The following is a 26,086-nucleotide window of genomic DNA, read 5'->3' on the forward strand; positions in this document are numbered from 1 at the left end:
TTCTAATTTATTTTTAGTAGTCCTCCTTTTTCTTTTTTAGTAGTCCTCCTTTTTCTTTTTTAGTAGTCCTCCTTTTTCTTTTTTAGTAGTCCTCCTTTTTCTTTTTTAGTAGTCCTCCTTTTTCTTTTTTAGTAGTCCTCTTTTTTCTTTTTTAGTAGTCCTCCTTTTTCTTTTTTAGTAGTCCTCTTTTTTCTTTTTTAGTAGTCCTCTTTTTTCTTTTTTAGTAGTCCTCCTTTTTCTTTTTTAGTAGTCCTCCTTTTTCTTTTTTAGTAGTCCTCCTTTTTCTTTTTTAGTAGTCCTCTTTTTTCTTTTTTAGTAGTCCTCCTTTTTCTTTTTTAGTAGTCCTCCTTTTTCTTTTTTAGTAGTCCTCTTTTTTCATTTTTAGTAGTCCTCTTTTTTCATTTTTAGTAGTCCTCTTTTTTCATTTTTAGTAGTCCTCCTTTTTCTTTTTTAGTAGTCCTCCTTTTTCTTTTTTAGTAGTCCTCCTTTTTCTTTTTTAGTAGTCCTCTTTTTTCTTTTTTAGTAGTCCTCCTTTTTCTTTTTTAGTAGTCCTCCTTTTTCTTTTTTAGTAGTCCTCCTTTTTCTTTTTTAGTAGTCCTCTTTTTTCTTTTTTAGTAGTCCTCCTTTTTCTTTTTTAGTAGTCCTCCTTTTTCTTTTTTAGTAGTCCTCCTTTTTCTTTTTTAGTAGTCCTCCTTTTTCTTTTTTAGTAGTCCTCCTTTTTCTTTTTTAGTAGTCCTCTTTTTTCTTTTTTAGTAGTCCTTTTTCTTTTTTAGTAGTCCTTTTTCTTTTTTAGTAGTCCTCCTTTTTCTTTTTTAGTAGTCCTCTTTTTTCTTTTTTAGTAGTCCTCCTTTTTCTTTTTTAGTAGTCCTCTTTTTTCTTTTTTAGTAGTCCTCCTTTTTCTTTTTTAGTAGTCCTCCTTTTTCTTTTTTAGTAGTCCTCTTTTTTCTTTTTTAGTAGTCCTTTTTCTTTTTTAGTAGTCCTTTTTCTTTTTTAGTAGTCCTCTTTTTTCTTTTTTAGTAGTCCTCCTTTTTCTTTTTTAGTAGTCCTCTTTTTTCTTTTTTAGTAGTCCTCTTTTTTCTTTTTTAGTAGTCCTCTTTTTTCTTTTTTAGTAGTCCTCTTTTTTCTTTTTTAGTAGTCCTCCTTTTTCTTTTTTAGTAGTCCTCCTTTTTCTTTTTTAGTAGTCCTCCTTTTTCTTTTTTAGTAGTCCTCTTTTTTCATTTTTAGTAGTCCTCCTTTTTCTTTTTTAGTAGTCCTCCTTTTTCTTTTTTAGTAGTCCTCCTTTTTCTTTTTTAGTAGTCCTCCTTTTTCTTTTTTAGTAGTCCTCTTTTTTCATTTTTAGTAGTCCTCTTTTTTCATTTTTAGTAGTCCTCCTTTTTCTTTTTTAGTAGTCCTCCTTTTTCTTTTTTAGTAGTCCTCCTTTTTCTTTTTTAGTAGTCCTCTTTTTTCTTTTTTAGTAGTCCTCCTTTTTCTTTTTTAGTAGTCCTCTTTTTTCTTTTTTAGTAGTCCTCCTTTTTCTTTTTTAGTAGTCCTCCTTTTTCTTTTTTAGTAGTCCTCCTTTTTCTTTTTTAGTAGTCCTCTTTTTTCTTTTTTAGTAGTCCTTTTTCTTTTTTAGTAGTCCTTTTTCTTTTTTAGTAGTCCTTTTTCTTTTTTAGTAGTCCTCCTTTTTCTTTTTTAGTAGTCCTCCTTTTTCTTTTTTAGTAGTCCTCTTTTTTCTTTTTTAGTAGTCCTCCTTTTTCTTTTTTAGTAGTCCTCTTTTTTCTTTTTTAGTAGTCCTCTTTTTTCTTTTTTAGTAGTCCTCTTTTTTCTTTTTTAGTAGTCCTCCTTTTTCTTTTTTAGTAGTCCTCCTTTTTCTTTTTTAGTAGTCCTCTTTTTTCTTTTTTAGTAGTCCTCCTTTTTCTTTTTTAGTAGTCCTCCTTTTTCTTTTTTAGTAGTCCTCCTTTTTCTTTTTTAGTAGTCCTCCTTTTTCTTTTTTAGTAGTCCTCCTTTTTCTTTTTTAGTAGTCCTCCTTTTTCTTTTTTAGTAGTCCTTTTTCTTTTTTAGTAGTCCTCCTTTTTCTTTTTTAGTAGTCCTCCTTTTTCTTTTTTAGTAGTCCTTTTTCTTTTTTAGTAGTCCTCCTTTTTCTTTTTTAGTAGTCCTCCTTTTTCTTTTTTAGTAGTCCTCTTTTTTCTTTTTTAGTAGTCCTCCTTTTTCTTTTTTAGTAGTCCTTTTTCTTTTTTAGTAGTCCTCTTTTTTCTTTTTTAGTAGTCCTCCTTTTTCTTTTTTAGTAGTCCTCCTTTTTCTTTTTTAGTAGTCCTCCTTTTTCTTTTTTAGTAGTCCTTTTTCTTTTTTAGTAGTCCTTTTTCTTTTTTAGTAGTCCTCTTTTTTCTTTTTTAGTAGTCCTCTTTTTTCTTTTTTAGTAGTCCTCTTTTTTCTTTTTTAGTAGTCCTCCTTTTTCTTTTTTAGTAGTCCTCCTTTTTCTTTTTTAGTAGTCCTCCTTTTTCTTTTTTAGTAGTCCTCCTTTTTCTTTTTTAGTAGTCCTCCTTTTTCTTTTTTAGTAGTCCTCCTTTTTTCTTTTTTAGTAGTCCTTTTTCTTTTTTAGTAGTCCTCCTTTTTCTTTTTTAGTAGTCCTCCTTTTTCTTTTTTAGTAGTCCTCTTTTTTCTTTTTTAGTAGTCCTCCTTTTTCTTTTTTAGTAGTCCTCCTTTTTCTTTTTTAGTAGTCCTCCTTTTTCTTTTTTAGTAGTCCTCCTTTTTCTTTTTTAGTAGTCCTCCTTTTTCTTTTTTAGTAGTCCTCCTTTTTCTTTTTTAGTAGTCCTCTTTTTCTTTTTTAGTAGTCCTCCTTTTTCTTTTTAGTAGTCCTCTTTTTTCTTTTTTAGTAGTCCTCCTTTTTCTTTTTTAGTAGTCCTCCTTTTTCTTTTTTAGTAGTCCTCCTTTTTCTGTTTTAGTAGTCCTCCTTTTTCTTTTTTAGTAGTCCTCCTTTTTCTTTTTTAGTAGTCCTCCTCTTTCTTTTTTAGTAGTCCTCCTTTTTCTTTTTTAGTAGTCCTCCTTTTTCTGTTTTAGTAGTCCTCCTTTTTCTTTTTTAGTAGTCCTCTTTTTTCTTTTTTTTTTGCATCACGGATCCATTAGAACACTTGGTTGGCAATTCTCTCTGGGGCCAATCTTAGAGTATGTCTGAACTAGCCTAGACATTGTTTGCAGATTTCCAAAACGACATTAAAAACAAAGGGAAGTAACTATACAAAGTTACTCTCTTTTGGTTTTGATGTTTTTTTACATTTTTAAAAAGGAGAAGTAATTTAGTGCTTCTGCAGTTTCACAGGATTTCAAACAAATGCAATACTACCTATTGGTTGGTGTGGTCTTTGACTTCTTGAATGGTAGTTCGATTTCTCCATTAGGACTGAAGACAATTGAGAGAGATATGATTGTAACAGGAAGAAGTTGGAAGGATACCGTGGATCTGGCTTAAGGTTTAGAATGATGGTATACTTTTACTCATGCATCAGAGGATATGGGAGTTCTTAGGTCTAAGTGTAACATTTTTGTAAACAAACTGTTTGCATGTGTCGTTTTCAGCAAATGCATACTTGTACATATGTGCGTTATCATCAGTGAACGTTCAAGAAACAATCAACAAAACGGGGTCCTTTTATAAACGTGCGCAGTTGATGGTCTTCATTCACCGATTGTCGCCTCTCTCACTTTCCAGTTCCAACTGCCCAGAAATTTTGTTCTGTCCCCCAAGCACGTGATGTCATTTCTATGTAACCTCATTCAACATTTGCATTTCTAGCGCATTTTGTCTAAGGAGTTAAGCTTTGAACCTCTGTGATACTATAGACCCCCTCCCCCCACTCAAGTTATTGGGAAGTAAAAGAAAAAAAAAAAAGACGGATAGGGCGAAAAAGAGTCTTCAACTTAATAGGTCCCACTTTGTCAACTAAGCTCAAACGTCTATCCCATCACCACAATGTCACATCTTTGTGCCTGTTTTACAAGTATTTTAATGGAATGTGCTCTGATGAACTCGTTGCACTTGTGCCCCGTCGACATACATATACCCGACAAACCTGCTTAGCAGCAAAATCTCACCCCTTCACTGTTGAGGTCCCTGAATGCTAGAAAGCTTTCTACTCTAATAGTTTCTTCCCTCGAACAGCTAGACTTTGGAATTCTCTACCTGCTTCCCTGACTGTACTGATATGTAGAAGTTTAAATGTAATGTAAACAACATCTTGTTAATCTTTCCTAGGCATGGTCCCAAATAGTAGCCCCTTACATCCAAGTGGCGATATGCCTTGTTAGGAGTGAACGTGACTAAAATATATATATATATATATAATTCAAAATGGCATAATGGAACCATATTAAAGGTATTTGCAACTTCTCTTCCAATTTTCGGATTTTAATCATGTCAAATCACACTTTATTTCCTTTTGACAGATTGATTGTTGCTATTTCTTCTGATGAGTTAAGGGCATAATAGATTCACTGATTGATATAATAATTAAATGATTGATTTTGCGCTATGAAATAGAGACTGTCAAGAATTGTAAATGTCAACTGAATTAAAGAAATAAATTATAAGATGGTCAATATCATAAATTTTGAAATATAGTTTTTGTAATTTATTCACTATATTGCTTTGTAATTACATTGAGCTTCTTAAATAAGGATTGGTATATATTATAAGAAAATATATTTCTACAGAAATATATATATATATATAGTGAATAAAAGATAAGACTATATTCCAAAGTTCATGATGTTGACCATCTTATAATTTATTCCTTTAATTCAGTTGACATTTACAATTCTTGACACATATATATATATATATATATATATATACGTTTCTGTGGAAATATATATACCAAAAGAAAAAGAAGATTTCCAAGGTAACACAAGAAATAGGAAATTGTTTAAGTAAGCACCAGAATGTACACTACTTATGATTTTTGGAATATGACAAATAAGGATGAAATATATTCCATGGCGCTGGTGCTTGATGGCTGTTAAGAGAGCTAATCTTACCCTGGGTAGAAGTCCTAAGTAATTTGCAATTGTATTTTTGAGTGTTGCTTCTACAGAGGTTTTGAACCATTCAAAATTCCTTGTAGGTTCTAGAGTTCAACAGAAAGATTCCTGGCTTTGACAAAATACACATGAAGAATATTGGAGGTTTCACATCAACTCAAACGTTGTGCGAATAACACTCAAGATGAGGACAATAGCCCAAAGAATCCAAATAATACCAAATCAATGTCGCTATTAAATGTATGTTTTGTTTCTTACAGCCGGAAGTCCCGTGCGTGTGACAGATGCTACCAAGAGCAAAAAGAACGTGCTGACGACAGCTCCAGCTCCATATTGTGTGCTGAAAGTGAAGAGGAGGACAAGGAATTGTCCGAGGGCTCTTCCCAAAGACGCAGCACTAAATGGAGTGAATCAGCCAGTGACGTATCCGACGTATTGGGTAAGACTTTTCTGCTCACATATTTCAGATGAGGCTGGAAAGGGAGGGTTGACGTTACATTGGAGTTTCCATTTTCATAGACTATTTGACCATATCTAGTTCGGACAAAACCACACATTTTAAATGTGAATTTATCCTTTACTTACCTATAATATAAATCGCACCTGTCTGTTTAAATGTATGTATGTTTGTTTGTATGTATGTCTGCCTACAATTTTCGACAGAGGTGACGGATTTTCACGAGATTGGTGTCATCGGACGACAAATATCGAAAAATTGGCTAAAAACATTAACCTTCATCCTCAACTGGGCACTTTTCTACAAAGAGGGGTCGCTTTTTTCACTAATATTTTTGAAAGTCATCCCCTCTTTTCGATTGGCTAGCTTTAATTTAAACCTTTGCCGCTTCCGGTTTCGCGATGAATGCAACAGCAAAGACGTCACGTTTATTTTTTTCAAGTTCTTTTCCTCCTTCGCGTTACGGGTTCAAGCTTGTCTTCCTACACCCATTTTTTTTTTTTTTGCTCAAAATACACCTCCGAACACCCAGGCTAGTCTTCTAGAAACGGTAAGATCTCGCCCCAATAAAAATTAAAAAAAAACATAGCCTAAATGATCTGCATGACATCAATAGCATAGAAATAGTACTATAAAAAAAATTGTAAAATGTGTTACGTCTTGACTGGTGCATCCAACATTAGTCTCTCACTCTTAGAGAAGGTCCAAAAAAGAGTTTCAAATCTAATAGATTACACACTATTAACCATGCTCCAATCTCTGTCCCATCAGCATGCAGTGTTACATCTTTGTCTCTCTATTACAAGGAATGTTGGGACAATTAATCAGAATATGGAATCGGAAAAATCGGAGCTTTTCGGGGTATCAGAATCAGTGTCAGAATCGGGAAAATTTGAGCCTATTTTCTGATGCCAAAACGATTCCTTCAGTTATTGGCCCTGTCGGTGGGGCATTAGAATACACCGACTGCCCCCCTGCAGAGGGTAAAAGTCCCTCAATGGGGGTCCTGGATATGACCTTAAACTATATCCAGTGGTGAGGCCCCCAGCTTGCGGGCTTTGGGGAGTGTGGAGCCACCCTTTGATTACCATTGCTCCCAGGTCCACTCTGACCCAGAGTGGTAGTACCTGTTAGGGTCCCACTATGGGTTAAATAGAAACCGACGTAAAAACAACAAATATATTCTATTAAAAAAATTGTTCTTCAAAATCTTTGGATTCGGCATTAAATAACCCGAAAAGGGTTGATATGCCGTAAAACAAAACCAACCAACCAATTCTCCAATTATCTATTTTATTTGATTTTGTTTTTATAAAAACATCTTCCACTGTTTGTAATAAAAATAAAATAATAAATATTTATTGATTTAAACTTCCAGTAAGACTCCCTATTTCACATTCTCAGAGGTGTATTTTTATGTTTGAGAAAATACATGCACATTTTAAGATGTGTTTTTTTTTTTTTTTACAGCAATCGGGACAAAATAGCAACTTTATAGTAAAATATTTAGAGATTTATAAAGAATCGGAATCGGTAAATGTATCGGAATCGGTAATTTTGTATGGAATTGTATTGGAATCGTCCCATCACTAATTACAAGTATTTTGATGTAATGTGCTAACACTTGTGCCCTCGCAACGTACATACTTCCGACTAACATGACAAGCAGCAAAATCCCACTTCTTCACTGTTGAGATCTCCAGATGCCAAAATTTCTTTCTTTTTTTTTTTTTTTTTTTTACATAGGCACCACCACATTATCAAGGCCAAGAGGCCACTCAAGGATAAAGGTTAAAGAGTGTACAGTAGAAATTGGACAATATAGTAATCATTAGTAATGGAAATTCAGTAAATTTGTTAATTTATATGGAACAGCTCATCAAGAACTTATTTACGTTAGACTTGAACACAACCATATTGTAGTCAGCTGGAAAGCAGGAAAACGGAAGACAATTCCACAGGCATGCAGTTCTTAAGTAATCCAATTTACAAAATTTCCACTTCTAACGATTACTATTGACATAGATATTGTCCCAATGACTGCCGTACACTCATTAACCCTTATCCTCGAGTAGCCTCCAGGCCTTGATAAATGGTGACTCTTTTGTTTTGTTTTTGTTTTTTTTAAAAAGTAGTTTCCAAGACTAAATGTGGTATTTTCTTTTCTTTAAATTTTTTTTTTTTTTTTTTTTTTTTTTTTTTTACTTCAAACAAGGCATATTGCCGCTTGGATATAAGATGTTGCTATTTAGGATTATGCCTGCAGGGGCATCATTATGTAGGGAGTTGAGCAGAGAGATGTCTGTTCACATTACATTTAAATTTCTGCATGTTAGTACAGTCAGGGAAGCAGGAAATGGAAGGAATTTAAAAATTTAGAAGTTTTAGGGAAAAAACTATGAGTTGAATGCTTCTCAGCTTCTAGGGATCTCTACAGTGAAGGAATGAGATTTTGTTGGTTGACTGGTTTAGGGTTGGATCAAATACAATTGTATTTGTATTTCAATTGTATTTAAATACAATTTTAATGTAATTGTATTTGTATTTGTATTTTTAGATTTAGGAATAAATGTATTTGTATTTGTATTTTTAAACTTAGGAGTAAAAGTATTTGTATTTGTATTTCTGGTAACCTAAACGAAAGTATTTGCATTTCAATTGTTAAAAGTCAGTATTTGATCCAACCCTGTTCACATACATGTTGCGTACGTGTACCAGTCTACCAGTCCTGTCCACTTCCAGTCACACATGCTGCTGCTAGTTGAGTGACGATAAGTCTGTGAGTCAAGTAGCTTCAATTCAGGGTTGCCAGCTTGGCTTTTTTAAGGCCAAATTTCGCGAATTTGGCTTTTTTTGAAGCAGTTTGGCTTTCAAAATGTTTGTTTGTTTTTTTTTCAAATTTATGCTTCAAATTTGGCCTTTTTCGGATAATTTTATATAAATATTTATTAAATATGGATTATTAAAGAAAAAGTTATAAAGTAATTTAAACAGTTGTTTGGATGTCTAAACTTGTAGATTTAAAAAAAAAACTTTTGACCTCCCACTCCCATTCATAGATTTACACCCTCTCACACTAAGCGAATCTCACACCTAAATGTTTAATCCGGTTTCACAGTTACTTACTAAATGTCTATATGGACCCTTTCAAAGAGTTCACAGTTGAGTATGAAACCATTTTGGGGACATTTTTTAGTGCTGGCGCCTTGTTCCTGCCAATTAGGTCACTGAGTATATTTCCTCTGAAATAATTAATTCTTGTATTTTTCGTTTGAAATTCTTTAAAAGTAGTGTTTTGAAATTAATTGAATTAATTTATTTTCAATTTATAGAAATTTGAAAACTTATAACTATAGCTATTTAAAGTTGTATTTAAAATGAATATTTTTAAGTATTCATATACTTTTTCCTGAGTAGTCCCAAAAGTTTAATTAAAAGTCAATAATTATAGATTTTCTAACTATCTTGGATTAATAGACACATTTGCCTTAATAATGACGCATAGATTGTTCTTGGAAACAAAGTCTAGTTTTAGAGTTTTGACTAAAATTAAATTTATCAATATTTTAGAGATATTTTAAGTTGATACCTCCAATCCCCTGAGTAAATTTGGTCTTCTGACGACTGACATAATTCTTTTTAGAATATGATTGACAAATAGAAACTTATTTACAAATTGTACCAATAAATATGGTATGGAAAAAATGGCACTAGTAAAAATGGTAAGTAGATGTGGAGTCTAAGATAATAACCAACTACTTTTCAATTATGCAGTCATCTTAGAAATCTGTCATGGCTGTCATGTGAAAAAATGAAAAATAAAAATATTTCGAAGATTGTGGACCTAATTATTTCGCAGTCAACTCAGTTGTCTTTGAAGAACACAGTTCAAGAGAGGAAGTTTTTCATGACCGTGAACACAAATCAAGACGAGGCTGACATGAATGCAAAACGCCCTCGTCTTTTTGCCTACATGCCACCAGCTGGGAAGCTAAATGTAAGTCCATCAATAAGCGACACTACAGCGGTAAAGGCAGAACTCGATTCCTACTTAGAAGAATGTGTTCTGGCTTTTGACGTCAACCCACTGAGGTACTGGCGGGAAAACAAGAGCTTCAAGATTTTGAAGCCTTTCGCCAGAAATATTCTAGGGTGCTGTGCAACATCGGCACCATCTGAAAGAGTTTTCAGCAAGGCTGGTAATTTTTATACCCCAGAGCGAGCCAAACTTGGCCCGGAAACTTTCAGAGCTCTAATGATGATAAAATGCAATGAGGACATGATATAGAGTGTAATGTAGATGTCAAATTTGGAAGGAAATATTTCTTCTTTTTTCTTCTTTTCTTCGCATATTTTCAGATTGTTTAAATCAGTTATTGTATTTTTATTTGTATTTTGAGATTGAGGAATAAAAGTATTTGTATTTGTATTTTTAGCGTTAGTATTTGTATTTGTATTTGTATTTTTAGAGTTAGGAATAAAAGTATTTGTATTTGTATTTCTGGTAACCTTAACGAAAGTATTTGTATTTGTATTTCAATTGTTAAAAGTCAGTATTTGATCCAACCCTGGACTGGTTAGTTTGAGATATTGTAAGCTGGGGTGACTCTGGCGACTCCGGGTTGATTTCGAGCCATTAATAAAAATAATGCGTAAAGAACTCCACAGTAAATATTTGCTGCTGTACCACAATGTGTCTGTAAAATTATGAAATTGTATACGACCTGGAAATTATGTTTAATATATATATTATTTACGCATTTTTATTTTATGGTATGATAATATTTTTTAATAAGTTATTACACAGTGCCAATTAATAAATATTTATATCAGTTTCAGATTGTTGAATATCTATAATATAAATCTCAAATGTCTGTTAGTATGTATGTATGTTTGTATGTCTCGCTAAAACTTTGACACATTCGACCAAAACTGACAAAATTAGTATCGTTTGAAAGCTCAGTCTCTCAGCCAACAAATATCCCAAAATATTTTTGCTGCTGTACCATATTGTGTCAGTAAAATTATAAAATCGTATACAACCTGGAGATTATGTTTAAAATGCAGAAATCATATTATTTACATTTTTATTTATTCATTTTTTAATAGCTCAAAGTCACTTTCACCTAATAATTTGTGCAATTTACCAGTCACCTCAGCGTATGGTATTTATGTTTAAGAGGCACAAGTCCTTTGAGTTCGTCGGAGCACGTTCCATTAAAGTACTTGTAAAACAGGTACAGGTATGCAACATTGCAGCGATAGGAAAGAGGTTGGAGATTGGTTTCATCTCAACTTGAAAACCGAAAAGAGAACTTTTTAAATGAATCAATTCTCTATTATTTATGAAATGCTTTATCAACTAACGTCAAATTGATTTTTTTTTTATTTTAAAGTTTCAATTAACCTAAGGCATAAATTATGCCACAAGATGTTTCTTCACATTTCATTTAAATTTCTGCATCCTAGTACAGTCAGGGAAACAGGAAATTCCAAAAGACAAGCAATCCAAAGAAAGTAGCTATGAGAGTAGAAAGGTTTCCAGCATTTAGGAATCTATTGAATTGGAGACTCTTTTTCTTTTTTCTCTTTTTTCTTCTTTTTTTCTCTTTTTTCTCTTTTTCTTTCTCTTTTTTTCTTTCTCTTTTTTTCTTTCTCTTTTTTTCTCTTTTTCTTTTTTTTCTTTTTTTTCTTTTTTTTCTCTTTTTCTCTTTTTCTCTTTTTTCTCTTTTTCTTTTTTTCTCTTTTTCTTTTTTTCTTTTTTTTCTCTTTTTCTCTTTTTCTTTTTTTTCTCTTTTTCTTTTTTTCTCTTTTTCTTTTTTCTCTTTTTCTTTTTTCTCTTTTTCTTTTTTCTCTTTCTTTTTTTCTCTTTTTTCTCTTTCTTTTTTTCTCTTTTTTCTTTTTTTCTCTTTTTTCTTTTTTTCTCTTTTTTCTTTTTTTCTCTTTTTTCTTTTTTTCTCTTTTTCTCTTTCTTTTTTTCTCTTTTTCTCTTTTTTCTCTCTTTTCTCTTTTTTTCTCTTTTTTCTCTTTTTCTTTCTCTTTCTTTTTTCTCTTTCTCTTTTTTTCTCTTTTTCTCTTTTTCTTTTTTTCTCTTTTTCTTTTCTCTTTTTCTTTCTCTTTTTTTTTTTTTTTTTTTTAATTGCGGTGATTCTAGCTAAGAGGAAGATTGACAGTGGATGAACAATGACCCTCTCCCCCGCTCCCTTTTCACCTTGTGTCTAATTTTGTAATTAATACAAAAAAGTTACATTTGTTTTTTACTTTTATTTATCTGAAATTGCCACTGAAGTGTGAAGGATTACTGTGGTAGGGATCAGATTTATAGGGAGGGGGGGCAACCTGAGTGGGGAGTTGGGCACATTTTTTGGTACAAATACTTACTCCCCGTCCATGAAAAAAAAAAAATAAATAAAGAAAATATGTTTGTTGTGACAGAAAGAAAGTATCATACAAAAAAAAAAAGCACAAATTTAATGGCTAAACAAGGATTTATAATCTCTCTTGATGCCATTTTTCTAGAACAAGAGAAATAAGTCCAAATAAATCAAACTCTTGCAAGATTTTCGAAAGCCATTCTTTAATTATGGGAGGTAGGAAGGGAATCTTATAAATTCCTATTAATTGCCTTTATTTATGGAAATAAAACTTGATCAATTTATGTGATTTTCGGTGTACAATATTTTCTTTCTGTCATGACATAGATTTTCCTTCATTTTATTTATTTTTATTTTTTTGAGTGGGATGTGAGGGTCACGGACTAGCACTGATTCTGAAAAAAGTTACACATGTACTTAGTATTGAAAAGGTTCAAAAAGTCATTCATAACAAAGATACTAGGAGGTGGGAGGGATTGACTCTATTTTTTCTGGGATGAATCAACTTTGAGGCAGAATACCCCCCCACACACACACACGCACACTCTCCAATTTTGTAAAGAAAATTATTTTTATGAAAAAAAATGTCTTCTATTTTGTTTTTATTTTTATTTTTTTGCAAACTCATGATAAATATTGTTTATATTTTAGGATCTACAAACACGCTGAAAGGTATTCTATTTTGGATCAAGTGTATTTTCAGACAAGCTGCCTATCGTAATAGTTGAAAGGAACATGTTTAGCCTGACACTGTATTTGATGTCACTCTAAAGATCACACCTTACCAAATGAAAACATTTAAAATTTTGAATTTGCTTGAATAACTTTGTTTCTATGGCCGAGACTCACACAGACATCACAAGTCAAGTAAATCATGGGATTTATTTATTTTATTATTTTTTTTTTTTTTAGACTTTTGTTTTTCTCGAAACTGAAACATAAGCATTGGGTTAATCATACCCCCTACCCCATTATATTACGTTAACTTCATAGAGCCTGAGTACACACTCAACAATAGTTCAATATACTTCCTTGGACAATGCCGGTACACAGGTCTTGCTAGTCAATGAATATAAGCTTTGATAAACATAAATTGTGTTGAAACTTGAGACCAGGTCAGTTCGGCTGTCTTTTGTTTTATGTTTGGAAAGGTGTTGCCTTTGAGTGACATCAGATGAAGTGCCATGTTAAACTTGTTCTTTGCAGCTGCTATTATGATTGGGGTGCTGTAAATACATTTAGTCCTCTATTTTTAATCTGTTAAAAATAATTAATTAATACTAAAAGGATTTGTGTGTGTGTGTTTTTTTAAAAATTGTATCCAAGTTAAGTTTGATTACTTTTTTATTCAGATTTAAAGAAAAAGACTAATATTTTTGAGTTCTTGTCCAGAATTCGCTCTATATTAAAAAAACAAAAATAAAAAATAAAAATCTGTATGATGTACATATCTGTGACGAAACAAAGAGATCATATTCCAAAAATCACGTAAATTGATCAAGTTTGTTTTATTTTTTAAACAAGAAAATAACATTTTAGGAATAACTGAGGGCAACTGTCTTGCCTGCCATTTTGAAAACAATCTCCAGAAGGAAGGGGAGATTCCTCTATAATTAAAACTTGCTCGATTTATATTTTAATGCCAACAAATTCTCATTAATCACTTAAAAAATGATTTTTTTTTATTTTTTATTTTTTTTAACTATAATTCGTAATACTATATAGAGATTACGTCTGCTAGTGATATGTTTGGGAATCGACTCGTTGACTAATTAAATTTTCTAAATTGGAAGTAAGGACAAAAATGTTGGTTATTAAGAGGTTTAGCAATGGTAATGTCTTCAAAATTCTGGACAAGAACCATATTTTCTTGTCGGATAATTTATAGAAAAAAAAACGAATGGAAGAATCCTTAGTTGGTATGAACTTCTTGGGTACAAATTTACTAAAAATATTTTGCACGTGTTTGCTTTTGTTTGTTTTTTCTTTGCTTTTTTTTTTTTTTTTTTACTAACCTTTTGGAGAAGGGAGAGTATTGTAATGCCAGTTTCAAAATCCAGTTGCACTTGTGAGTGAAAAGTTTTGCACAATCTGTGGATTTCCAACGTCTTTTTCCGTTGCTGAAATGGAACAGCATCACTCTTTTCACAAGAAAATTTTCAAATATTTGTACTGGTATTTTTGTTTTCTTAATTTCATTCATCCAGAGGAAGTCTCGAAATAAAGATGAAACGTTGATGAACATGTAACTTGATTTGTTCCTTTTTATTTCTCTCTCTCTATTTATATATATACTAGCAAAAGTACCTGTCATTGACTGGGTTCAAAAACAGCCTACAGAAAATCGACTCTGATTTATGAAAGTATGATAGGTTATGAAAAGGAAGGGTTGTAAAGAGATAGCTTCGAATTTGAGGGTATCAAAACCAAAGCAAAATATGATGAAAGTAAAAATAAAATAAATAAACCCCATAATTTATTATACCATACCTGTTCACACTCAAACACTTATCACAATATTCTGTGGATCTATATTAAAAAACCTTGTTAAACTTTGTGACATATTTCCATTCTATGGAGGCCAGGCGCAAACTATTATAGAAAACTGATCACATATAATGATAGAAGATGTATCGAGACACAGGAATGGGTATGTTTGATCTGGGAGAATGGTGGTTCATTAAAATTGTGGGGTCTGCGTTCGCGCCTGGTCCACAAAGTATGGAAATAAAACATTTAAAAATTAAAAAAAAATATTTACAAGTGTTTTTGATATAGATGTACATAAGTATAATTTTGATAAGTATGTTTTAACTTAAATAGGGATGGCATAATAAAATTGTGGGGTCTGCGTTTGCACCTGGCCTCCATAGAATGGAAATAGGCACAAACTTTAATAAAGACTTTTCATATCTATCTGCGTAAGTATACTTTGATAATTATGTTTCAGTTTGAAGAAATATGGTATAATAAAATTATGGGGTGTTCGTTCGCACCTGACCTCCATAGAATGGAAATATGTCACAAAGTTTAACAAGTTTTTTTAATATAGATCCACAGAATATTGTGATAAGTGTTTCAGTGTGAAAAAAGTATGGTATAATAAATTATGGGGTTTATCTATTTTATTTTTACTTTCATCATATTTTGCTTTGGTTTTGATACCCCCAAATTCAACCCAACTTTACAACCCTTCCTTTTCATAACCTATCATACTTTCATATTTTCATAAATCAAAGTCGATTTTCTGTAGGCTGTTTTTGAACCCAGTCAACGACGGGTACTTTTGCTAGTATATATATATATATATATGTGTGTGTGTGATCCTCAAAGTTTTTTACTTTTAAAACTAAAACTAAATTAAAAACTTAATCCAATCAACTGACAAGAGCGGTCATTTCCTATACGTGTTGCATTATTTATTAGCCACCAAGCTACATAAGGAGGCGTTGACATTTACAATTCTTGACAGTATCTGTTGCATAGCACAAAATCAATCACTTAATTATTATATCAATCAGTGAATCTATTTTGCCCTTACTCGTCAGAAGAAAAAGCAACAATCAATCCATCAAGAGGAGATAAAGTGTGTTTTGACATAATTAAAAATACAAAAACTGGAAGAGAACCTGTAAATACCATATATGTTTACATTATGCAACTTTGAATTATATATATATATATATATATATATATATGATGTAATCTTGGAAGTTTTTAGACTTTTAAAACTAAAATATAAAAAACAACTTTTAATCTCAAGGCTTTCATTGAAATCCCCATTTGCTTGTAAGTTAATTAATCTCTTGCAATCACTACATTAGTTTGTTTTCTAGAATTTAAGCTAGTTCTAATATTATTTTAGGGATCATCAGTCGTTTACCATGAAAATCTGTTTTGGAGATTTAAAAAGTGTTTTATCTCATGGCTCCTCAGCAGTGTTGATCAAACACCACCTTTCTCAAAACACAAGAACAAAAACGTTCCAGGTGGCAAGGCCTGGGAGGGTGGACCTCCTGGGTAATATGCAAACAGCGTACCTTATCAGTCTGACAGGCACTGGGTCAGTTCCTGTCGGGCTGATTTTCAAAACGGATTCTTGACTGGTACTTTACATATTCCGTCCCCAAACAGCTGAAGCAGCAAGGAGACACTACTCATTCAAAATGGATATTTATTTAAATGCTGCTCACCTCAGCATTGTGACACAAGGGTCAAGCAAGATCTAGTTTTTGCTCCAGATAAATTTTTTTACTAACCTGTTCATGTTATTAAAAATGCTGTGTTGTTTGTCAAGAAAAATTGTTTGTTATTTACGAATCTATATTTTTATACAATTCGGATGGATGATATTTAAAAAATTTTTCATGTTGTTGCAAGCTGTTAGATGGGCTTAAGTTCAAGATGAGAGTAGTAGTCTGAATAATTCAAATCTTTGATCCTCATCTAAAAAAAAAAGATAAAAAAAAAAGGGAGTCATCATTTAGCAAGCCCATAGCATTTCTCCATATCCGAAGGGAAAAGGGATGCCCATGTGAGAATCGAAAAACACAAACGGGAAACTGACAGAAGACACTGCTTATCTAGCCACGTGCAACTGAATGGTAGATTAATATCAAGAAACCGTTTCATAACCAAAAAGAGCCTTGATTCTGCACTATGACAGAACTACCGCATCGACAGATGGAATGATGGAGGTGACTGCTTGAACGAAGCTATCCAAGAACTCTAAGAACATTTCTCACATGGATCAGATCTCACAAAAGGAAGGACTGGTTAACTTTGATTTGAGCAAGAGCAAAGGTTTAAAATACAGCCAGCAATTTCCTCAGTTAGGGACCAGCAACAACATGCAAGACTGGTACCCATATATGTACGTCTGAGTTGACTCTCTTGTTTACAACACCTGCTATTCCCAAATGCTTTTTCATGCTTTCAGTCTCGGTCTTTTTCATAAATACTACTATGGCATGTGTTATTCAAAGCTGTCTGATCTATTCCCTGCTTCCTTTGTTCCAGGTTCTGGATATGACCTTAAACTATATCCAGTGGTGAGGCCCCAGCTTGCGGGCTTTGGGGAGTGTGGAGCCACCCTTTAATTATCATTGCTCCCAGGTCCACTCTGACCCGGAGTAGTAGTACCTATTAGGGTCCCAACTATGGGTTAAATAGAATCCGACTTGAAAACAAATATATTCTATTAAAAAAAATTTCTTCAAAATTCTTGGATTTGGCATTAAATAACCTGAAAAGGGTTGATATGCCGTAAAACGAAAACAACCAATCCTTTGTTCCAGCTTGTTTGACTCGTTGGTCTAGTGGTCTCCATCAAATTGCTGTTTTAATACTTCATCGTAATACAGCTTCTTATTCCAGTGTCTTCTAAGAATTGCCAGCTTGTGGAAATCTCTTCCTGCTCACCGTTTTCTGCCTCCCCTTTTCAAACTTTCAGAAAAAAAACACTCGACTAGCTACAACTACTATATATGATTTTCCCAACTCTCTATCTGTGCCTAAATGTAAACGCAGATTCCATGAACAAAGTTTCTTTCCCAGAACTGTCCGCCTTTGGAACACTGTTCTGCTAGCATTCTTCTCGGTTGGTAGCCTTCAAGTCTAATATAAACAAGTTCCTGTTAAGCCGTCCTCATAAATAATCAAATTCTACCCAGTTTACACCATAAGCGATTACTACACCACCACCTTACATTCATTAACCCTTATCCTCGAATGGCCTTTGGGCCTTGATAAGTGGTGACTCCCAAGTAAAAAAAAAAAAAAAAAATACAGATTTGGTCTTTTCAAGACAAAAGTCAATAGGCATCTCTTGTCTTTGTGATAATCATCTTTCATTTATGTTAGCTCCTAACATCAAGTGGCTTCATGCCTTGTCTGGAGTGATGTCCATAAAAAAAACAAATATCAATGTTCATTAAGTTGTGTATTTTTTTCAGATCACAATGATGACCTGGACAGTTTATTGCGCTACCAAAGCTCGGATGTTGGCCAGTCATCACTTGCGTCCAATGACATCAGCAGATCAGAATATTTGGAAAATTCAGCCGAAGAAAAGTAAGATTTTTTTTTTTTTTTTTTGCTGTTTTAAAAGATATTCATGACTACTATATTGTTTCATTGTCATCGTATGCATAATCTACATGGTGTGCATAATACTTGTTCGCAGTCTAATTTGCTAACTTGCTGTACTAATTGCCAGTAACTTGAGGATTGAAGACCAACCTGCAAAATCAGATTGACTTTGTGACTGGATTCGAATTCCCCGATTGCATTGATGTGAACATAATTTTGAAACGCATGTGTCTATAGATTTCAAAACAATTATTAATGTTTATTTAAAAAGAATGTTATATATTTTATAGAGAAAATAGTTATCCCTTGACACGTTTCACTGTACTCAAACTTATCAACAAATTGATGAATAACTATTTTATCTATTTTATAAATAACATAAGAAACAAATGTATGTATGTAAGGGACTTAGTTGCCGGTGACCCGACCATGAGGCAGGTAGCACTGGGTTACATGGTACCAGTAGCATATGACATGACCTGACATGTTTGGTGAGGAGGGTGGCTAGTCTCCCTGAAGGATTAAAAACAAGACCTTCCAAAGGGCGAATGAACTCTTTTTCTGGGTCAACGGCCAACTAGCACCGTGTATATTTGTGTGTGTGTATATGTGTATTGGGGTAGAGAGGGCTCCCGTAAGCCGTGGTGAAGGCAACCTTTCTAGGAGAAGCAAATCTCTGATTTAAAAAACCATAAAGCGGGAGACCAGTACCGGCATTAAGCTGGTCTGCAGTTTAATTTGTTGCTGGCTATCTTGCTCTTGCTTGTTGCTGGATCTCAACATTTTGAACTGTGAGAGAGACAGCTGTCGTACAAAGCTCAGACTCTGTAACATCATCTTTGTATAGATACTCCTTCAGGCATTTGGGCTGATGGATTTTAAATGTCTGAGGGAGTGGCACTCGTCTGACAAGACGTTGCAATCATCATGTATGTAAGGGACTAAAAATGTTCCGGAGATAACATTTAACAGCATGCCAAAGAATAGATTGACTGAAATAATGGGAAGCTTCAAAAGGGAGCAAAAAAAATGAATATCTGCCTAACTCACAACAAAAAATGCTAGTTTTATTTTGGTGTCTTTAACCCCCATTTTGCTGATGAGGACTTTGTTTAAAGAAAAAAACTTTTATCAAATTATTGTTCAAGACATATTGTCTATTTCAATAAAATGAACATTGTTTCCGAAACGATCGTACACTTGAGTTGATTTTGCTTTTTTGTTTTTTTTTCCTTATGAAACTGATTTTAATTAACAATTATGAATTGTTTTACTCAATATAGCTCTAGGATACCTATACCTATTGAGCTTATTATATATCTACAGTACAATGGGCACTGTTTTCTTTTAAAAGTATTAATACATTTACCAATACGTAAAAATAAACTCTGCTCTTTGGACTCCAAGTCTAATTCCCTCCAAAAAATATAAAACGTTTATATATATATATATATATATATATATCCCTAAAAATGGGTCGATAATGCATATGTAGGGAAGAAAACTCCTGCGTATGTAATGGAAGGCAAATCTTCAATACCATTAATACAGTTATATCTAAAAAAAAATCGTTATTTCCATGGGAGGTGCTCGTCTGAACTCCAATCTCTGGTCCCCCTCGCCTTTCTTTTACGAAAAACACCCGTCTAGCTGAATCCACTGTGAAAAACTTTCCCCACTCTTTATCTATGCCTAAATCAAAACGTAGATCCCATGAACAAAGCTTCTTTCTTAGAACTGCACGCCTGTGGAACTCTGTTCTGTCTGCCTGCTTCCCACCTGACTACAACCTGGATGTCTTCAAGTCCAACGTAAACAAATTTCTGATGAACTGCCCCCTGAAATAGACACTTTATTAAATCTCCACACTAACGTACTGTACTTACAATAACCCTTATCCCTGAGTGGCTTCCGGGCCTTGATAAGTGGTGTCCACCTTGTAAAAAAATAAATAAATAAAATAACTATAACAAAAAAATTACAATACACGCACTCACTTTTTGGAGACACGGAAGCAATAGTGTATCATGACTTATAGTTTCTTGTCTTGAATTCTTCAGACTAATTATATAAAGACCCTCATCTTTTAACACTGACAATGGGAATCTCATTAACATATTCTTATCACTTCCTGTTTTTTTTTTAGTAGCAGACATTTTGAAGAAGCAGCCGCAGCGGTTCCATCTGAGACGTGTGCATCGGAACCACAGTCACAAGACATTCCTCAAAACAAAGAAGTAACGATTGCTAAGAACTGCCCAAAAAACTCGCCTTCAGATTTTGCGGTGATTAGCGATGATGAGGTAGCCAAGATGAGGACAGAGAAAACTCAATCTGACAATGATGCGTAAGTTTTTGTTGACTCCTCGGGTCACTGCTTGTGTGCGTTCTTTGTTTTAATGTATTAGGTCATCGTTTAGACACCACTATGAGAACAGTAAAAAGAAGTACTTTTTTTAAACTCCTCAGCCTAACTGAGTTGGAGCATACGTTGAGACCATTGCCAGGACCGCTGCGAGGAAGGTATGCTCTCTCTACCATGCTAGAAAGCAACTTATGCCTGAAAGTATCTTGTACTTCTATAAAGCCACCATTCGCCCATGTATGGAGTATTGGTGTCACATTTGGACTGGTGCATCTGCTACTAGTCTCTCACTCCTGGACAGGGTTCAAAAGAGTCTCCAACCTGATAGGTCCTGAACTGTCGTCTAAGCTTCAGCCTCTGTCCCACTGATGAAGTGTTGCATCCCTCTGCCTGTTCTACAAGTATTTTAATGGTGAATGCTCCGATGAACTACAAGCACTTGTACCCCCTCGATCTAAATACTCTTGACAAACCCGTCAAGCAGCAAAATCCCACCCCTACACAGTAAAGATCCTTCTACTATAATAGTTTCTTTCCCAGAACTGCTCAACTTTATAACTCCCTTCTGGGATTCTGTTTTCCCAACTGTACTGACATGCAGAAGTTCAAGTGTAATGTGAACAGACATCTTGCTGCTCAACTCCCTACATCATATCCCTGCAACTTATGTCCCTGATAGTAACCCCGTACATCAAAGTGGCACTGTGCCTTGTTTTGGGGTGAAAATGGAATTAAAAAAAAAAGATGTAAATACATGGTGTCCAAAAAGTCACTGAAAAATAGACAACTTTAAAGAAAACCCTTCAATGACATTTTGGACACAAAAATATTTGCAAGATGAAGAAATAAGAAAAGTGAAAAGTCCATTCATCCATTATTCTGAAAAAATTTAACAAAGTTTATGAAGAAAGAGTAAAAAAACATGAAAAAAAAAAAACAAGCGTGCGGCAGATTTTACGTGTACAACATGCTTGAATGACGAGAGCAAGAAAGTTGGACTCGATAGCATCGAGTTTGAGGCAGTTGTTCAGTTTTGCTGTCTTTATGACATGCTCAGTACAGGTGGTGGGGGTGCAGCAGAGGCAAGTTCTATAACTTGTGTAAGATCAAATTGTTTTTTTGTTTTTTTTTTTTTACAAAGGGGGGGGGTCACCATATATCAAGGCCCAGAGGCCACTCGAGGATAAGGGTTAATATGTGTATTGTAGTCATTGGGACAGTTGCATAATAATCGGTTGTAGAAGTAATTTGGTATAATTAGATTATTTACGAGGATGGCTCAACAAGAACTTGTTTACGTTTGACTTTGAGTGAAAGCCAGTTAGGCCTGCCTAGAGTGGATGCCGCTTTGAGAAAGCCATCTCAAGACGGTCGCATGATGAATAGTGGCGAAAGAAAGGTACTCGTAATGCTGAGTCCATTTATGATGATCGCCAGTGTGGCACATTATTAGCAGTCCAAGGCTGCTGAGGAAGTTGTGGATAGTGCAGTCTATTGTACGACTATTGTACAATTTCTCTTTTTATAGTCGAGATGTAAACACAGAAAGTTTTCCAGATGAAGAAATCATCATATTGAATGAATCTGAAAATTCTATTGTTGGCATTATTTTCCCTGATATTTTTCTAGTCAGAATTCTTTCTAGAAAAGAACCAAGGTTTATGAGAGGGACTACATGAAAGTTACCAACATCCTAAGTGAAAGTGATTTTTGTGGAATGAACTGGATTTGAACTGTAATTTATACAATTTTCATTTTCAATATCAATTTGGGCAGCATCTTTTCATTTAGACATTTCATTAAATATATATATATATATATATATATATATATATATATATATATATATATACTGTGATTTCCCCATAAACAAGGTAAAGTGCCGTGTTAATGTAAGGGGCTACTATTTGGAACCAAAAAAAAGTTGGACCTATCCTTGTGAGTGTATGTGTATATATATATATAAGTAATTTATAAAAAATATTTTTGAAATTCTTTTCAGTGCATTCCCAGAGAGCATCACAGTGTCGCTGGAAGAACTTGAAAAAGGCGAAATAAATTCACAAAGCGTAATTTGGATCCGCTATGGTTGTACATACACTGTATCTGTTGTTGTTGATCGAACTGGCTTTGATATCTGCTGGGAATTCACTACTTACCCAAAGGTAAGCCTTTTGCTTCATTTCCTGTTTTTACAAACGCACCAAGCCCCACCCTAACCACCCTCTCTAAGGGAGCGATAAATGTTGTTCCCTTCTCCCTCTTTTGGGCAGGGGTCAAGGTGACATTGTTCTCTCCTTCCTTTTCTCAGCCAGGTAACTGTAACATATTCGTACATGAAGGAGAAGACTGTAACCCTTTTCTGAAAACATTAGAATTATCCGAGGTAATTATCTCCATTGGACTGATATCCAAGTTATCATGCCCATCATCAAGGAAATGCACTCTCCTACTCGGAAGTTGTTTCGCATATGTGCGGAAGTCAGAATGAGTCTCTCCCTCTTGCTTTTCTGGCTGGGTTTTCAAAGCCATCAGGTGTGGTCTAATAGTACTGTGTAGATTGGTTGATCCATGGACAACTTTGATCTTCAAAAACACAGACAGATTATAAAGAAGATATGTGATCAATGGATGAGGGAATATTAGTTACATTACAATCACCAATCTACATAGCACTGTTCTTTCTGTTTATGTGGTGATTTGCTGTTCGGATCATGTACTGGAGTCAAAGAATTGGTCCAATGTATTATTAATTACCCACCTAGTTCTTTATCCCTTTACAGAAGATGAAGTCTGAAGAATCTAAATTATTCAGAGTTCGCACAGACTTGAAAAGTCCTTCAATTTTGACTTTGCCTTGAAAAGGCCTTATTTTTATTTTTACCTTGAAAAATCCTTGAAAATGTGAAAAATGTCTTGAAAATCATACTTTTTTTTATGTCAAGTCAATATTTGTGTCGAAATATTAAAAATAAAATCGAAATAAATACTATTAAATTATTTGGCTGGGTTGGTCTAGTTTTCGATTATCACAATTCTTTTTTGGGTGGGGGTGCAGGAGATTTAAATCTTCCTCTATTTTTGCTCTTCAATGGCGACCCCCCCCCCCCCAAGAAAATGTGATAATCGAAAATTAGTCAAAAAAAAAAAGAAAAAAACCCAAAAAATGGACAAGATGGCAGCCATCTTGGTTTGAAATTTAAAAGCTGTAAAGAGAGTTAATATTTGAGATAAAATAAAAAGCATTTAAAACTACTTAAAAACACCAAAAATTTATTTGTTGTATGTTTGATTTTTTTACCACTTTTTCGAATTGCTGTGGATTGTAAAATAAACCCCAAATTTTGTTTTGAAAACTTGAATTTTATCTGGAGAAGGCCTTGCAAAACTTTGAAAATGGACATTGGAAATCTGTACGAACCCTGTTTTCAATCCTCATCTCCAAAATTCAGAAACTTAATACAATCTTGTTCTGCTTTCCAGGATATTTCATTTGGTGTCCACTTTATTCCTGAAAACTGCAATTCGAAACCTTCTTCCCAAGAGTCTTCGCAAATTCTTGTGCCTGTCCAAAAGTGTAATTCTCATAAACAAACAATCAAGGGTCAACTGACGCCGAGAGATCTTGGGATTTATAAGGTCATATTTGATAACACATACTCGAGGTAAGTGAATGTCATCTCACCTGCTCAGGAGGAGTAGGTTAATGGATACTCTTGCATACTATGAGATTGGCTATGCCAAGTTCAAGTTTTCACAAATCTATTGCGATAAATATTTATTTAGATATAAGGATTACAGTAAGTTTTACAAAAAGAACTTTTGCAAAAAAGTATCAGAAAAATTACACAAAGAATGTGGCACAAGGTCAAATTGGTTGAGATGGGATAGGAGTAGTGCACCATCCTTTTGGTTTACCACAATACCGCATTCACATTATGGTAATCCTACTTTTGGTTTTGACATTTTTTTGGTCCCTGACAAAGGAAGGATTGAACGTGGTAATCCACTCCTGTTCGTTTGTTTGGTTATTCACACTTTTCTCAATAATCATGCTTGGATTTTTTAAAAACTTTTGCACAAACGTTAGTCATGGTGAAAGTAAATTTTTGCCTGAATGGATTTTCTGGAATAACTCTGGTTGCCTCTATAAGGACCATTATAGGGGTAAAATTGCCTCAAAATTGTTCATCCATTCGCACTTTGCTCAATAACCACTTCTTGAACTTTTTTTGTTTTTTTTGGGAAATTATGCACAAACATTATGGTGAAAGTAAATTTTTCATTCCTGGAAGGGGACCCCACATGCATGGCTTGTTATCATTTACAATATATATATAATGTATATATAGAGTTTTTTTTTGTTTAAATTTTATTCAGAAAACTATAATTTTTCAGAACAGAAATTTATTGTTTGAATAAATACAGTTCAGATTTTTTTCCTTGGATTTTCGAGGAAAAGTCATCAGCAAATATAAGATCTAATTTGAAATAATTTTGTTATTTAGCCTATGCAAAGAAAATATGTTTAAAAATTACATCTTTTTAAGGGGCATAGATAAATAAAATAGCTGAAATAAAAGTAGAAACAATGAAATGCTCAAAACATACTTTATATGATAAATTTTATTGTTTTACCTTCCGATATTTTGGACATTATCTTATTGTATCTCTATTTCAAGTCCACCCTTAAAATATCTGATTTGAAAAATTTCCAGCTATCCTGAAATTTTATCAAAAATATTATGGAAGGGTTTAATATATAATTTTAATCTATAAAAGAAAATAGCTTCTAGCAGACACTTTATACAGGAAGTATGCCAACTAAAAATGAGGCGGAATAAACATCAGACTTTCCATACTCAAAGGATTATCACAAAGGAGCAAAAATACATCACAATAAATTGGAATCTAACTATATTGTGGATTTATTCAACAAACTCAGACTCTGACCACATTATACCGTTCTATACAAGGATTACTACGACGCCTGGATACCATAAATTCATATCCTTTCATTGTCTCATATATATATATATATATATATATATATATATATATATATGTGTGTGTCATCTACATACAGAACTGCTTCTCTGTTTCATCAGTGCGGCTAGACAAGAAACTACCTCAAGCTAGGATCGAAACCCGACTGCCCATATGACAGTCGGAGCTTCTAACCATTGCGCTATTTGGCTGCTGCTATGTTGGCAGTGAATTAACAATGTTTTGACATTGTCCAAATACCTAAGCTCAATTTGTTTACACAAAGAGCATCGCTTCATATGCTAATGGTGATTTGCATATCACTTCCCAATATGCTCAACCCAAGATAGGGAGCATTATATATATATATATATATATATATATATATATATGACATTTATGCTTTATATAAATGAATATGGTGATGGTAGTGTTGTATATTTGATTTTTTTTTGGAATTGCTGTGAATTGTAAAACAAACCCCAAATTTTGTTTTGAAAACTTGAATTTTGTCTGGATAAGGTGTTCAAAACTGAAAAGTCCTTGAAAAAAGCCTTTCTTTAGGAATTACGTTAAATATCAATCATACCATTCTCGTATTATTTTTTCTTCACGCAACGCATGTTCTTTAGATAATTTTCAACCTCCATATTTGTGGAAGAGATACAGAGGCATCTTTGGAATCCGTATCAAAAGAACAAAATATGATTTCAGACTTTCTCAGCATCAATAAAGGATGACAAAATATTCCGCATTTAACTCAGTGGCAGCATCAGAGAGAAAATGATTGACAATTTGCCA

At 33.4% G+C, this 26,086-nt stretch overlaps 1 protein-coding gene across 9 annotated transcripts in view; it reads left to right on the forward strand.

Moving 5' to 3' along the window:
* LOC145259987 (FYVE and coiled-coil domain-containing protein 1-like) overlaps positions 1 to 26,086 on the forward strand; it is a 137,885-nt gene that overhangs the window by 108,941 nt on the left and 2,858 nt on the right. For 3 of the 9 annotated variants that reach the window (XM_080117984.1, XM_080117989.1, XM_080117992.1), the window contains 6 exons: positions 5,274 to 5,452; positions 12,496 to 12,516; positions 17,799 to 17,916; positions 20,081 to 20,281; positions 22,302 to 22,464; positions 23,783 to 23,964. In XM_080117984.1, the coding sequence (XP_079974110.1) occupies positions 5,274 to 5,452; positions 12,496 to 12,516; positions 17,799 to 17,916; positions 20,081 to 20,281; positions 22,302 to 22,464; positions 23,783 to 23,964 (864 nt within the window). The remainder of the gene's footprint in view (positions 1 to 5,273; positions 5,453 to 12,495; positions 12,517 to 17,798; positions 17,917 to 20,080; positions 20,282 to 22,301; positions 22,465 to 23,782; positions 23,965 to 26,086) is intronic. The other 6 variants (XM_080117986.1, XM_080117990.1, XM_080117993.1 and 3 more) reach the window with 3 other exon arrangements.

Source organism: Euprymna scolopes, chromosome 35 (assembly GCF_053919585.1).
Source record: "Euprymna scolopes isolate OS-2025 chromosome 35, ASM5391958v1, whole genome shotgun sequence".
Taxonomy (NCBI): domain Eukaryota; kingdom Metazoa; phylum Mollusca; class Cephalopoda; order Sepiida; family Sepiolidae; genus Euprymna; species Euprymna scolopes.